Below are 12920 nucleotides of genomic sequence, written 5' to 3'. Positions count from 1 at the left end.
TTAATCTTAGCCTATAAGTACTAGTCATGGCCTTAACCATACAATAATGAATTCATGGTGTAAAAAATTTAGTATTTCTTCTTTACTGCTCTGCTTCCTTGCGAAACAAAGTAGTTTTCTTTCTTGATAGTTCAGATCGTTGACTTCTTTGTCTTCGATACTGGAGATTATCGAATCTGTACTCGTTCCGTTCTGTGTACGCGTACTCTGGGTGTCTTCGTGAAATACTTTATTATTCAAACCTCAAACTTGGGTTATTAAAGCACAGATTAACATTAAAAATTATACAACATTACAATAACGAATTGATACATAACACACAAATGTAACTTAATTATAAAACATTTAAGGATATAAGCAAGCTAGACACCTCGCAACCGAGACATACCAAAGCAAGAAACTATAATGAATGGTTTTGTAACGAAGAAAATTGTGAGGGATTTTATGGATGCTAAGGTCACAAAGTAGATTAAAATCATTTAAAACAATAGCCTTTGTCCACTACGTTATAGCTTCGCCATTGTGGCGACACATGGATTATGGATTTGGTTGTATAATAATTCAGGTTTACTGCATTTTCAGATTTTATAATTGTTCCATCCCTATTGTTACTTATAATTTCAGTTGTAAAATGCAACATGAGCCTTAAATTTTAATAACAATAACTTTAATTGGATCAATTAAGTGAATATTTTATCATTCCATTTTTAAATTTTTCATTCGAAATAATTTCTGTGTTCAAGAAAATGCCTAACCGTTGACTTAAAAGAATTGATTTATTTTGAAGAAAAATAAAACAGACTTGATCTAATTTCCAGTATCTTCGAGAATATTCAGTTGAAATTTTCGATGCCAAATTAATAATTTTTACCATTTAATTTCAGATAATCATTCATTTTTTTTCAATTGGAAATGGGAAGAGAATAGTTTACTTAATGTTTTAATAATTTGCAATGAATCACCAAAAATATTCATAATATTATTCATATCGATACAAAAGTAACTAATGGTAGACACTAATTATTAACTGATGAATTTGATTTTTTTAATGAATTAAGTGAATTTGGTGAAATTTATTCTTTCAAGCATGTCTGTTCTTATCCTATTCCATATAAAACAATATGAAGCATTCAATCAATTCATTTTATAAATTATTTGTTTTATTTTTATTTGATTACTTCGCCAATTAAGAATTAACTCATTAATTGTTAATTGTTTTGCTTTCTCAATTTATCAATGAATGCATAAAGTTTCAATTTTCTTGTCATTTATCTTCGTTTTTTGTCATGAAACACTAATGGTACGATTAATATAAAGTTCCAAATGATAAAAATTCAAACGTGCAAAAAGTTAAGAACAAATTTTATTACAATGAAAAAGTATGCTCAAAGATTTTTAGAGCGAAATTGAAAACTTAAGGGAGTCGAAAATGAAGAAAATATATTTAATCACAGCAAGCCTCATGATGGAATTTGCAAAAACTAAAAATGAAAATTAAACTTATCAGATAACTTATTGAAAAATAAATTCTAATTTATAGGCTTATCAATTATTTCTATATGTGATTGTAATTTTCCACTATTACCTTACCAAGTCGTTTTTATTTCTTATAGCTGATAAGTGACTGAAATTTAAAACCTTATCGTATTGCACACAAGTGTTCTGCAGTAATATGTTAACGTGCCATTTAAAAGCAATTCAGTGATAAATGCATGAATTCTGAATAAAATTTAAATGTTATTTGAGTCGACCAAAAATTTTTGATTTCAATCAAACAGCATTGTTTCCCATAAGTAATTGTCATTCTGGAAATTCTAAATTAAAGTTTTTTAATGTAGGATATAATTCCTTAAAAAATGAAATAAACTTGTTTTTTCCAAGTTTTGATGTAATGAAAGCTGACAAATTTGTTTTTATTGTTTAATCAGTGTTTTGTTTAAATTAACTGCAAAAGATTTGAAATTAATTTTTCAGGTTTTTTTTGAACATTTGAATCTAATAAAGATTTTTTAAATATAAAACTTAATAAAAAAGTATTAAGAAAAAAAATGTAGATCAATTAAACACTAAACTACAGATGAAAATCATCTATTTTAATAATTGCCTTAAAAAATGCATAATATTTTATAATCCATACATTATATATTTTCATTTATCAGTATTTTCAGAAAATTACCTATTTTAATAATTGGCTTAATGACATTATTAATTGATATTAATGACTTTATATTACATGGCTTAATGACAACATTTGTTTCATCGATATAGTAAAACCTTTTTGTGCATACAATATTTTATATTGTATGCACAAAAACTACGCTAAATTTATCAAAAGACAATTAATTACATCAGCTTATGAAGAATAAAAAAATGCATAATATTTTATAATGGATAATACATTGTATGCTTGCATTGATCAATATTTTAAATGAATTGCATATGACAATATAGCTAAAATATTTTAGCTAATTAATTTTTAAGCATAAACCATTCGCTCTTTTGATTTGCACAATAAGCCAACAATAATAAGTTATAGGCTTTCCATCTAGTAGCAATCATCGCTTTCTCTCTTCACTTATCACTGAATGGTGAACAATTAAGAAAACCTGTTTGTCTCATCGACATTACAATCATTTGGTATTTTCTACATCAGATGCCAAAGAACACAGCCAAATATTTTTTTACCTATGCTAAATAATTTACTTCTTCATCTCTTTATCATTATTTCCATTATGTACGAATATTACTAATTATTAATTCATAAAGAAGAGTTACTGCATTTTTGAATTATTATTGTTGAACGTATGATAGCAAATTAAATGAATATTTTCATTCCGTTTTCTCTTCGTTTTCATTTTTTTAATGCAAACCTCATTCGATATTTAATTCAAAACTTCAGTTAATTTCATATTCTTTATTTTATCTCCTTATCTTTCTAAGTTTATTTCTATCACACTGATAAGAATACGAGATGCTACTCATCTTAATTACATGCACGGAAATTTTTCGAGGAATAAACTGTAAGCCACAAATGATAATGCGTCATTCTCCATCATCTCAACAATTACCACCAATTTTAATGCCTGCTAATAATAGACCTGAATCAGATGATCGGTTGCTCTTAAGAATGCTATCACCACCACCGCCACCACTGCCACCACCGCCGCCACTACTACCACCACCGCCACTTCCACCACCATTGCCGCTTCCACCATCACCTCTACTTTTACCTCCTCACTCCTCTTTACTGCCATTATCATTCTTAAATGTTGATGATATTCCATTTCTGATGGATCATTTTGCTCCAACTCCATTTGATCATATACCACCTCGAGTGTTTCAGCAAATACAAATGTTCTGTTACAGGTATCCGGCACATAGTAAATGCAGGTTAAATTTTAAATATTGTCGAAATTTTAAAAATGCATAGTATTTAGTGCTAATTAATTGTCGCATTGCAGTTGCATAAGTTGTCTTATTTATTTTAAATTTTCATTAATACAATGAATACACTTTGATTTATTCAGGAAAAAAGAATGGATAACAGTTCAAACAGTCAGTTTTCCTACGCAGAAAGTAAGGTTATTAATTAATGGACCAAAAAATAATTTGATATTAATGTATTAATATAAATATTAATAAATAATGTAAATAACTCTGAATGAAGCTTTTACAAATTTTTTTTTCGAAGAACAGAGAAAATGAAGCAGAAATTCAGGAAAAAATAAAAATTTTAGGTAGTCACAAAAAATCGAAAATTTTTAAAAAGTTTTTCCCCCTAAACTTTCGAATGATTTAATAATTTGTTTCATTCATTTTCCAAACAGAATTCTTGAAATTTTCTCAGTTTTTTTTTTTTCTTTTTTTTGTTTTTGATTTATAGAATGCGAGTGATTTTCTCTCTATACCAGAAATACCCCAAGTTGATGTATTGAAAAATGTCCCAAAGAGTTTAATTGCTGGTGCGCCGCGATTTGCTTTCCGGGAATTGAAAAAAGAGAGTCGCGAAACACTTCTAGTATGTGCATAGCGAATTTATTTTATGTAGAGAATATATCAGAATAGATATTCTGGTATTCTTCGATTTCCAATACATTTTTTGTAGCTATGATCTATCATGTGGGTTTTTACAGAAAATAGGATGAAATTCAATCTGACAGGAGGATTGATGGAAAATAAAAATTTCAGAAGACTTGCTTATATGAAGTGAAATGTTTGCAGCAAGAAGAAAAATCAACGCTAAAGCGTGAACAAATTGCTGATCTTGAAATCAATCTTGCAAAAAAGTTTAATATCTTTTTCTGCTTTTTTAAAAAACGTTAATAAACATTGTTTAAAAGTGCATAGTGTTTAGTAACTTTCAAATTACGACAAATTTACTGAACGGATAATGATGATAGTAACAGTTACTATAAAGGAGTTAAAATGGTCAAGATGTAAAGTATCATATATAACTATTCGTTAAACTTTTGAAGTATTAGAACACGTCTAGTTTATTACGTGGAACCCTGATAATTCAAATCAATTTTTATTCATGAAAAAATAATATTTGGCTTGTTTTGCATGGTGAAGCCTATTTTAATAGACTATTTAAGAAAAGGTATTGATAATTTGGAGGATCACGTCGAATTAAGACTAATGCGCACACAACAGGTGAAGAATTCATTGCTAGAATTTGCTGGAATTGCTGATTCGGTTTGGTTTGTCATAAAAAATTATCTCTAAAAATATTGAAAGTGTTTTCTCGTAATTAAAGCGAAGTAAAGAGAAAAATTCGATCTATAAGAATGATATCATCGAAGTGCTCTTTGCACTTTGATATCACTCAGATTACTCACATTGATAATCACAAAATATATTTTTAGATTATTTAAAAAGATATTTATAGGTAGTACCCGCAGATGATGGAACATTTCAAGATGATGTACTACTAACTGTACAACAATCTAATCATTTAATTAATTCAATTAATAATCCGGAAGTACGAAAAAAAAGACAGTCATTGTTTCTAGATGATTTACCAAATGAGAAATGGAATGTTACTAAACCAATTAAATATGTTTTAGATTCATCTCTTGGTTAGTAAATAAATAACCAAATGTTGACATCAACTTTTCATTTTTGTTATTATAATGCATATTTATTATAAAAAAGAATGATTTATACTAAAACTTAATAAATGAAATTATACATATTATCTATAATAAATAATAATTAAGTATATGATGCAATTACAAATTCCTTATTTATTAATTCATAACAATTTATCAATTAACTATTATTTTATTTACTGGCTTTGTTTAAAAAATATTTTAATGAGATAAGAATGTGCTATAGAAATAAAGGATGGAAAGTTAGTAATGAAAGCACTGGATGAAATTGGATTACAAACATGCATAAAATTTGAACTCGTTGAGGAACAACCCAATGAGTCACATTTATTGTTTGTAAAAATTCCCCAATCTAACATGTAAGTGATTTATTTTATTTATTTATTTATTTATTTTTTTTTTTTTTTTTTGAATTTTTACTTTGATAATGAGTTATAAAAAGTTATGATAGAAATGAAGGAATTTTGCAGTTGCGGTTTGAGCTATATTGGTCGAGTGGAAGATGTTAATCCTATCTATCTGAGTTTCGCTTGCGAAGAGGTAAATTATCATATAGTGGAGAAATAAAATATATCATAAATACATTGGCAGTTTTTATTTTATATATGTATATAATTACAGAGTATTTTTTTCTAATTTATATTTTAGAATTTTGGTTCATTTAAAAAATTTCTTTGTAAAAATTGGAAATTTTATTAGCGTAGAAATTTGGCTAAACACTTTATTTCATGAAAATTGCTTCAATACGATCGATAGTCAATACATTTAGTTTATTTACAGTGAACTAATCAATGAAAATAAAATAAAATTAGCTATGTGTAATAGTATACGTAATCAATGTTAGTTCTTCTTTAACGTATAAACTAGTCTGATTAGTAAAATCCGAGTAAAACTATTAACATTTTTTTCTTTACTAAACAAATTATTGCTCTTATTAATTAGCTCTCAATGATTAATTCAATAAAACTTCAAATAAAATACAAATTAACTTTCACACTTACAATATAAATAGTTTTTTTTTTAACTTTCACATTAATTTTCACATTAGATTAACATTCACATTAGAATTCAAACAAATTTAAGGACAAACTTGGTAGGCTAATAAATTGGTTTGATTAATATTTCAATAAAACTAGTAAACAGTTTCTTTTATTTTCTAAAGTTCATATGTAATTAATGATAATTAATATGATTCCAGAATTTTGGTATAATAATTCATGAAACGCTCCATGCATTGGGTATAAATCATCAGCAATTACGTTTTGATCGTGACGATTACCTTATTGTTATGTGGGAAAATATTAATCCAAAATTATATGATTATTTTGCTGTATCTGATTTAAAGAAATTTACAAGGTTAGCTAAATCGTTCAATTTTGATATCAAAGAATAACTAAAGAATAAAGACGAAAAAGTTTAAATTGAACCATTTATAACAAATCATATTGAATGCTATAAAAGTAGGTAAATAAGTTACAGTTATGGTGTAAGTTATGATTACTACAGTATCATGCATTATGGGCCATATGTTGGCGGAGTTAATTCAAACAAGCCAACTCTAGTACCAAAATATCAGAGTGAACGATTTCTTAAAGTAAGTAATTAAATATTCCATTAGAATTTAGAAGAATTTAAGGACAAACTTTCTAGGCTAATAAATTTGTTTGTTTTCAATCATTCCTTAAAATTATTCCAGGTGATAGGTCAACGAAAAGCTTTAAGCGACAAAGATGTTGAATTATTAACAGCAATGTACTGTAGCAAAGGTAGGCGCTAAATAACGATAGCATTAAAATAAAAGAAAAAATGAATAATTCTAAAATGTACAAAAAGAAATCATTCATACTCTGAGGTATTCATAATGAATAATTAATGACATATCATGCAATATTATTTCTAGGATGCACCGATAATAACGTTTATTGCGGTTTTTGGGCATTAAAGCAATTATGCACTGATAGCAGTTGGATGAACAAAAATTGTCGAAAATCATGTGGCTTATGTTAATTAGCACTTCAGATCTGTTTTATTGCTTAAATGTTCATCATCTTAGAATATTTGCTTCCTTTGATCTTTCCATTTAGATATTATTTTTCAAACATCTATTATTCCATTATAAAAAACAAAAAGTAAAATAAGGAAAAACCTTATGTTTTATTAAAAAATTTTTATCTATGCTTTTATTTAATAAAACAAAAAAAAAAAATATTTTAGCCTTATTTGCTAAAATAGAATAAAATAAATTTAAAATTAAAGAAAAGTTTTTAGTTCAAAGTTTACATCTACTTAAAATTACAGCTTACTGGTGAATCATCACTACACATATTAAAACTATTTCGCCAAAATATAAAAATTGAACAAATATATAAAAAACAATAAAATTTTCAATTTATAATTTTTTGAATAATCGTTTGTAATATATTCATTTTAGCTAACTGCATAAAAACTTATAATTTCCTTTTCGTTTCTATTTCAAAAAATTATTTAGAAAATAATTGTTTTACTATTTGCTATTATAAAATTCTTTCTTTTCCTTCTTTTTGAATTGTCCAATAAAGTAAATTATTTGTTCATCTTTATATGCCAAACTTACTAATTATTTACTAAATCATTCTAAGCACAACAATGAAATTTACGTGAATACAAAAAGGAAGTTTTAAATTAGCAATTATTAATTGAGCAAACTATATATGATGCTGAAATTTTGAATTTTTGAGCAGAATTATCTTTTTACTGATATCATATCACGATAAAATACATAATTTTAAATCATTATACTTTGCAAAAGTAGTAATTCTGCGTGTTTTCTATTCTCACATTTTTGTTAAACTAACATAAACTAATGTACCTGACACTTTTATAAGAAAGTCCATAAAATAATTCGTCATTGAGGTAAATTTCAATTAATCTTAAAATTTATTATCAATGATAAATAATTTAGTTTATAAAATAATAAAAGAAAATACAATATATAATATTTTATTTCTCAAAAAGTTTGACGAAATAAATGATTAAAATTTTGTTAAAATGATTAAATGAAAAAATGTGGCATAAAAAGAAGAAATTTTCACTTCACAATTTGAACGTTTATTTCTTTTTCTCTTAACTGAACGATTTAGTTGATTATTCAATTGAAAATTAATTAGTAACACTTAAAGCGTAATGGAAATATGGCTAATATAGGGTCAAAGATCAATGATGCAAAACTTGTTTTCTGGAAACTTTTCTAGTAATAAATGCTGATAGAATGAAAAAAACTTCAAATTTATGTAAAAATACTGAAAAAAAAAAGCACGAAGGAATGAATGACAGAAAAAGGAAATTAGAAAAAATGTGTCTGTGCTGAATAATATTTATTGCAACTAAAATGTTTTTAATAAAATACTAATTAATTAAATGTTTTAACAAAAAGAATTTCAAGACAATAACAAAATATTACACATTTTTGCTGAATTAAAACTAAAAGAAGTATTTTGACAAATCGACAAAACATTTCAGTTTTTTTCTTTGTCATATCTTTTATTATTGGATGATTGATGATGCTTGCATTTAATAAAAACAATAATCTAAAATAAAAAAATTTGCGACAATTTAAAATCGAAAATAATTCATTTCATACGGCATGAAAATTCAAATTTACATTTCAGTTATATTTATTACATTGTTAATTTGGCAATGCTTTTATAAATTTACAAACTTGATACCGCATTCTTCTAATCTTAATTAACAATGTTTTTTGTATTTTTAAAAGTTTGAGAGATAGAAATTTTAATGACTGAAACTTTTTCAGCCTTTTTTCGTCCTCAAATACAATGTTTCAAATGTTTCATTTTTACTTCTTTTTCATTAGAGACATCCATTTATTTACTAAACATTTATTAATTAATCCACTTTCTTATTTTAACTTAATTATGCCATGTAATAGCTATTTAAGTAAAATTTGATCATTTATTTAAAAAAAGAAAAGCTATTTTTAACTGGATTATTTTTGGACGGCCAATTCGATATGTGCAAACATTCATTACTCCGTAAAATCAATTTAGTGGTTAACCTTGGAATTTTCATACATTGTTTCACAAATTTATATAAAACACATTAAACTGGATCAAATTTCCACTTTTTTATATGTATAATCAACGGAATGCTGGTTAAAAAACTGATTTCATATTTTAATTAAAGTTTGAATTCGAATTTAGACTTTTAATAGGTCATATGTGCATTTTTAGATGAATTTTTTTCATTAAAATATATTCGCAGCTACGATTATTTTATTTATTTCATGAAAGTAATTATGATAGTGAGAAAGTAAGAAATTAAACGATATTAGTGTTTGCTATTAAAACATTTTAAATTGCAGTTAGCTCGATCGATTGATGAATTAAGAGGAGATTTTTTAGTGATCAGTAAAGGTCACTGTTACTACAGAAAAGCTGTAGTATTAAATGATTGAACTTAATTTTAGTTCTAGAAATAATCTTTAAAAAATGGAGGTAATTTTAACTGAAAACTATCTAACCAACGCTACGCTAACTGCAGCCTATACTAATTACAACTCATACTATACAACCTGTGCTAAGTTTATTTCTAGTTTTCTTCTGTTGATTTCTGCTCGAATTTCATTTTGTTTACTTAAAGTTCTATAATACTTTCTGTATTAGCATTTACCCATAATAAATTCATTCAGTGAATTATTAAAATGAATCAAAATATCTAAGAAATCCAGATAAAAAATAATTCCTGAAATTACTTTATTCTTAAGTACTGAATATTTCTTTTATACATGTTAGAAATTTTGCTTTAAAACATTCGATAATAATTTGGTTTTAAAATTTTCACCTCTTTATTTTAAAAAAATTTTACTGAAAATTTATCTTCCAGTTTTATTATTTGATGTCTTTTAACGATCAGTTTTCAATGACGTGATTAATTTTCAATTAATTAATCTTTCTAAGTTTTTTATTTTTTTTCTAGTTTCTTATTTTTGGCCACTTCATATTTCAACCAATATTATTTGATTACTTTTTAAAATCCAATTGAAATCCATTGATTACTTTTTGATAAATCACTAATATCACTGAAGCCAAAGCTTATCACCTATCTCTTAGCTATGAATTATTTTCCATGAAAGCAGTTCTCTTCTTTCATCGCTTATTATTTATTTTTTTTTTTTCAATATTTACTTTACTTTGTGAACTTTTAATGCATATATTTGTTAATACTACTAAATATAGAATGCAGCTCGTAATTGAATTTTATTGTTAGTCAAAAATAAATGAAATAGAATGCAATTTTTTAATTACAATTTATTTCTAAAGGAAAACATGAGAAAAAAATTAGTGGAATAAAATTTATGAAAAAATAATCACTTTCTCGTTTAAAAAAACTAAAAGTCTGTTCCATTGTGATCCAAATTTCAGTAAATTTCATTCTTAAATGGTTCAAAAAAAAACTAGAAATGAATAATTTGAATAAATACCTAGAGATAAGTAATTCAGATAAAATAAAAAACATTTAGTAATATTGGAAATATTAACAGTAGAGATATTGAAATTTCATCGTTGCTTTACTATTATATTATCAACAAATATTTTTATAAAATCCAATTCATTCAGCTGTATGTGAAAATTATTTTTACTAATAAATTAATTGTATTAAAGATTAATTCATTTTCTAACAAGTACCTCTGATGATTTGATAGAGATTTAATTAATAAAATTTGGAGTGCTTGTTTCACAATTATTTAAAAGCAGGGAATATTAGTATTAAGAGATATGATGTGATGCGATGTGATGTGATGTGATGTAATGTATGATAATGGAAGTAATTAAGTAGTAGGTAGTAGTAATGGGGCGGATATAAAATTTATCTAAAATAGACTGGTTTTAGACTTTTAATAAATAAAATTATATGCTCATTTAAAAAAAAAAAATTAATTATTACAAATGAATCAATTAATACAGCCAAAAATTACCGGTTAATTAAGCCGGAGTTGTTTTGCTTATCTGCTCGTCATTTAATGGATTAATTTGCTCTTTTTATCCTCTTCTCTTTCGCTTCTTTTTCTTATTATCCACTTTTTCTCTTTTTATTTCATTTCTTTCATCTAATAAATTTATTTAGCAAAGGACAAAGTAGTGTTTTGTGCTATTTGAAGCAGAACTTATTTTAAAATATCATCATCCTCTTTCCTTTCACTTTATTCAGCTTTTATCATTGGAAGGATTTCTCTTTGATATTTTTCAAAAGCTTGTTTTTATTCAATCATTATTTATCTATCAATCATTATTATCCTAACATTACTTTTCCTCCTTTATAATAATATGATAATTTCTTCTTATCCACTTTTTCTCTTTTTATTTCATTTCTTTCATCTAATGAAAATAAACATGTTGTCATTTCATCTTTCTTCTCTTTTATTATTTCCTACCAATTTGTTCTCATAGCTTATTAATTTTTTTTTCATACATGTTTTAGATAAATTTGCAAAAATATTTCATTTTGTTTTGTGTGTTTTTGCAATTTCAAAATTATTATAATTGTTGATCTGATTGCTTTGAATAAATTAGTGGTAGGAAAATGTTGCGAATAAACAAATGCTTGCTAAAATGTTTCCTTCTTTAAACAATAATTTTATTTCCAATAAATTTTGATGTTAACAAATTTCTTTTCTCATTTTTCCTGTCTTTTCTCCTCTTTTAAACCAAAAATTAAAATAATTCCAATTACTTCAACTTTCAGTAAATATATTAATGCATTGATTAATTTCACACCTTTTTTTGTTATCATGTACTTTTGATATATGTTAATATATGCATAAATTACTGTATAATATATTTTGAAAAAAAAAATCCATTTCCTGTTTTCCAATATATTCTTTTGAAAATACAATAATTACTGCAGCTCTTTTACATATTTTATTTACTTTTTCCTATTAATGCAACACTCTCTTGCTGATTTGTAAAATTCAAAGAGGAAAAAAAAAAGAAATTGCTTATTATTTTTGTTTGCACTGTCCTCATAATATAAGTTAGAATTTGTTTGCCGGACAGTGACATAATTAAAAGCACTTAAACTTACTATTATCAAACTGAGATATTATTTACATTTCACAGAATTAAGCAAACGATTAAAGAAATAAATGGGTTAGAAATGAAAATTTTTCATAACATACAATGTTAGCGTGATTTAATAGTAATAGCAATGATAATAATAATAATGGTAATGATACTATCGTTGTTATTATCATCACTTAAAAATTAAAAAAAGTATATTAATCGATAAAACAAACTGCTTTATTATTGATACTTCAGCATTGAAATCTTTATTTTTGTTCAAAATGATTGCTGTATTGGTTTGGCATTGTATACTTTCAATTAAAAATTTTTAAAATTATTTATTTCATTATGTATGAAATCTTTCCATGCTACAAAAATTTTTGAGATAATATAAAAAGATTTGATAATATGAAACAAATTAACATTATATTTTATATATTACTAAATGCTGTAGAATTTGATAACTCAGTTATTTAACTAAAACCATTGTATAATTTGATTAATTTAAATTTAATTATCATTAATGCCGGACTAACTATTCATCATAACAAAGATATCGTTGGTTGAAGTTAACTATGGAAAAAATAAATAACTGAAATTAAAATTTGCTTGCATTTTAGCTATTAATGGTATATTTTTAAGTTGTTTATTAGTTTTGAGTTTTGACTAACTAAATTTTTTATTCTATTCAACACTTTCCCACCTGGATTATTCGAAGAGACCGGTCAAATCAAACAGGCATCAAATAACAACA

General features: G+C 25.1%; 1 protein-coding gene across 2 annotated transcripts; it reads left to right on the top strand.

Moving 5' to 3' along the window:
• Positions 1 to 2971: 2971 nt before the first annotated feature.
• Positions 2972 to 7118, top strand: Bm4951 (the record flags this gene model as incomplete). 2 transcript variants are annotated; one of them, XM_043075455.1, is made up of 12 exons in its annotated part: positions 2972 to 3390; positions 3528 to 3576; positions 3884 to 4018; positions 4189 to 4286; positions 4596 to 4695; positions 4889 to 5078; positions 5338 to 5470; positions 5582 to 5651; positions 6310 to 6467; positions 6591 to 6705; positions 6808 to 6877; positions 7012 to 7118. In XM_043075455.1, the coding sequence occupies 12 exons, from the start codon at positions 2972 to 2974 to the stop codon at positions 7116 to 7118; spliced, it is 1644 nt and encodes a 547-aa protein (XP_042931389.1). The 2 variants fall into 2 exon arrangements, with proteins under 2 accessions (XP_042931389.1, XP_042931390.1); XM_043075456.1 differs by having other exon boundaries at positions 3128 to 3390.
• Between the last annotated feature and the right edge of the window lie 5802 nt (positions 7119 to 12920).

Source organism: Brugia malayi, assembly GCF_000002995.4.
Source record: "Brugia malayi strain FR3 genome assembly, contig: Bm_v4_ChrX_scaffold_001, whole genome shotgun sequence".
Taxonomy (NCBI): Eukaryota; Metazoa; Nematoda; class Chromadorea; order Rhabditida; family Onchocercidae; genus Brugia; species Brugia malayi.
The sequence above is the reverse complement of the archived record's forward strand: the minus strand, read 5'-3'. Positions and strand labels throughout refer to the sequence as shown.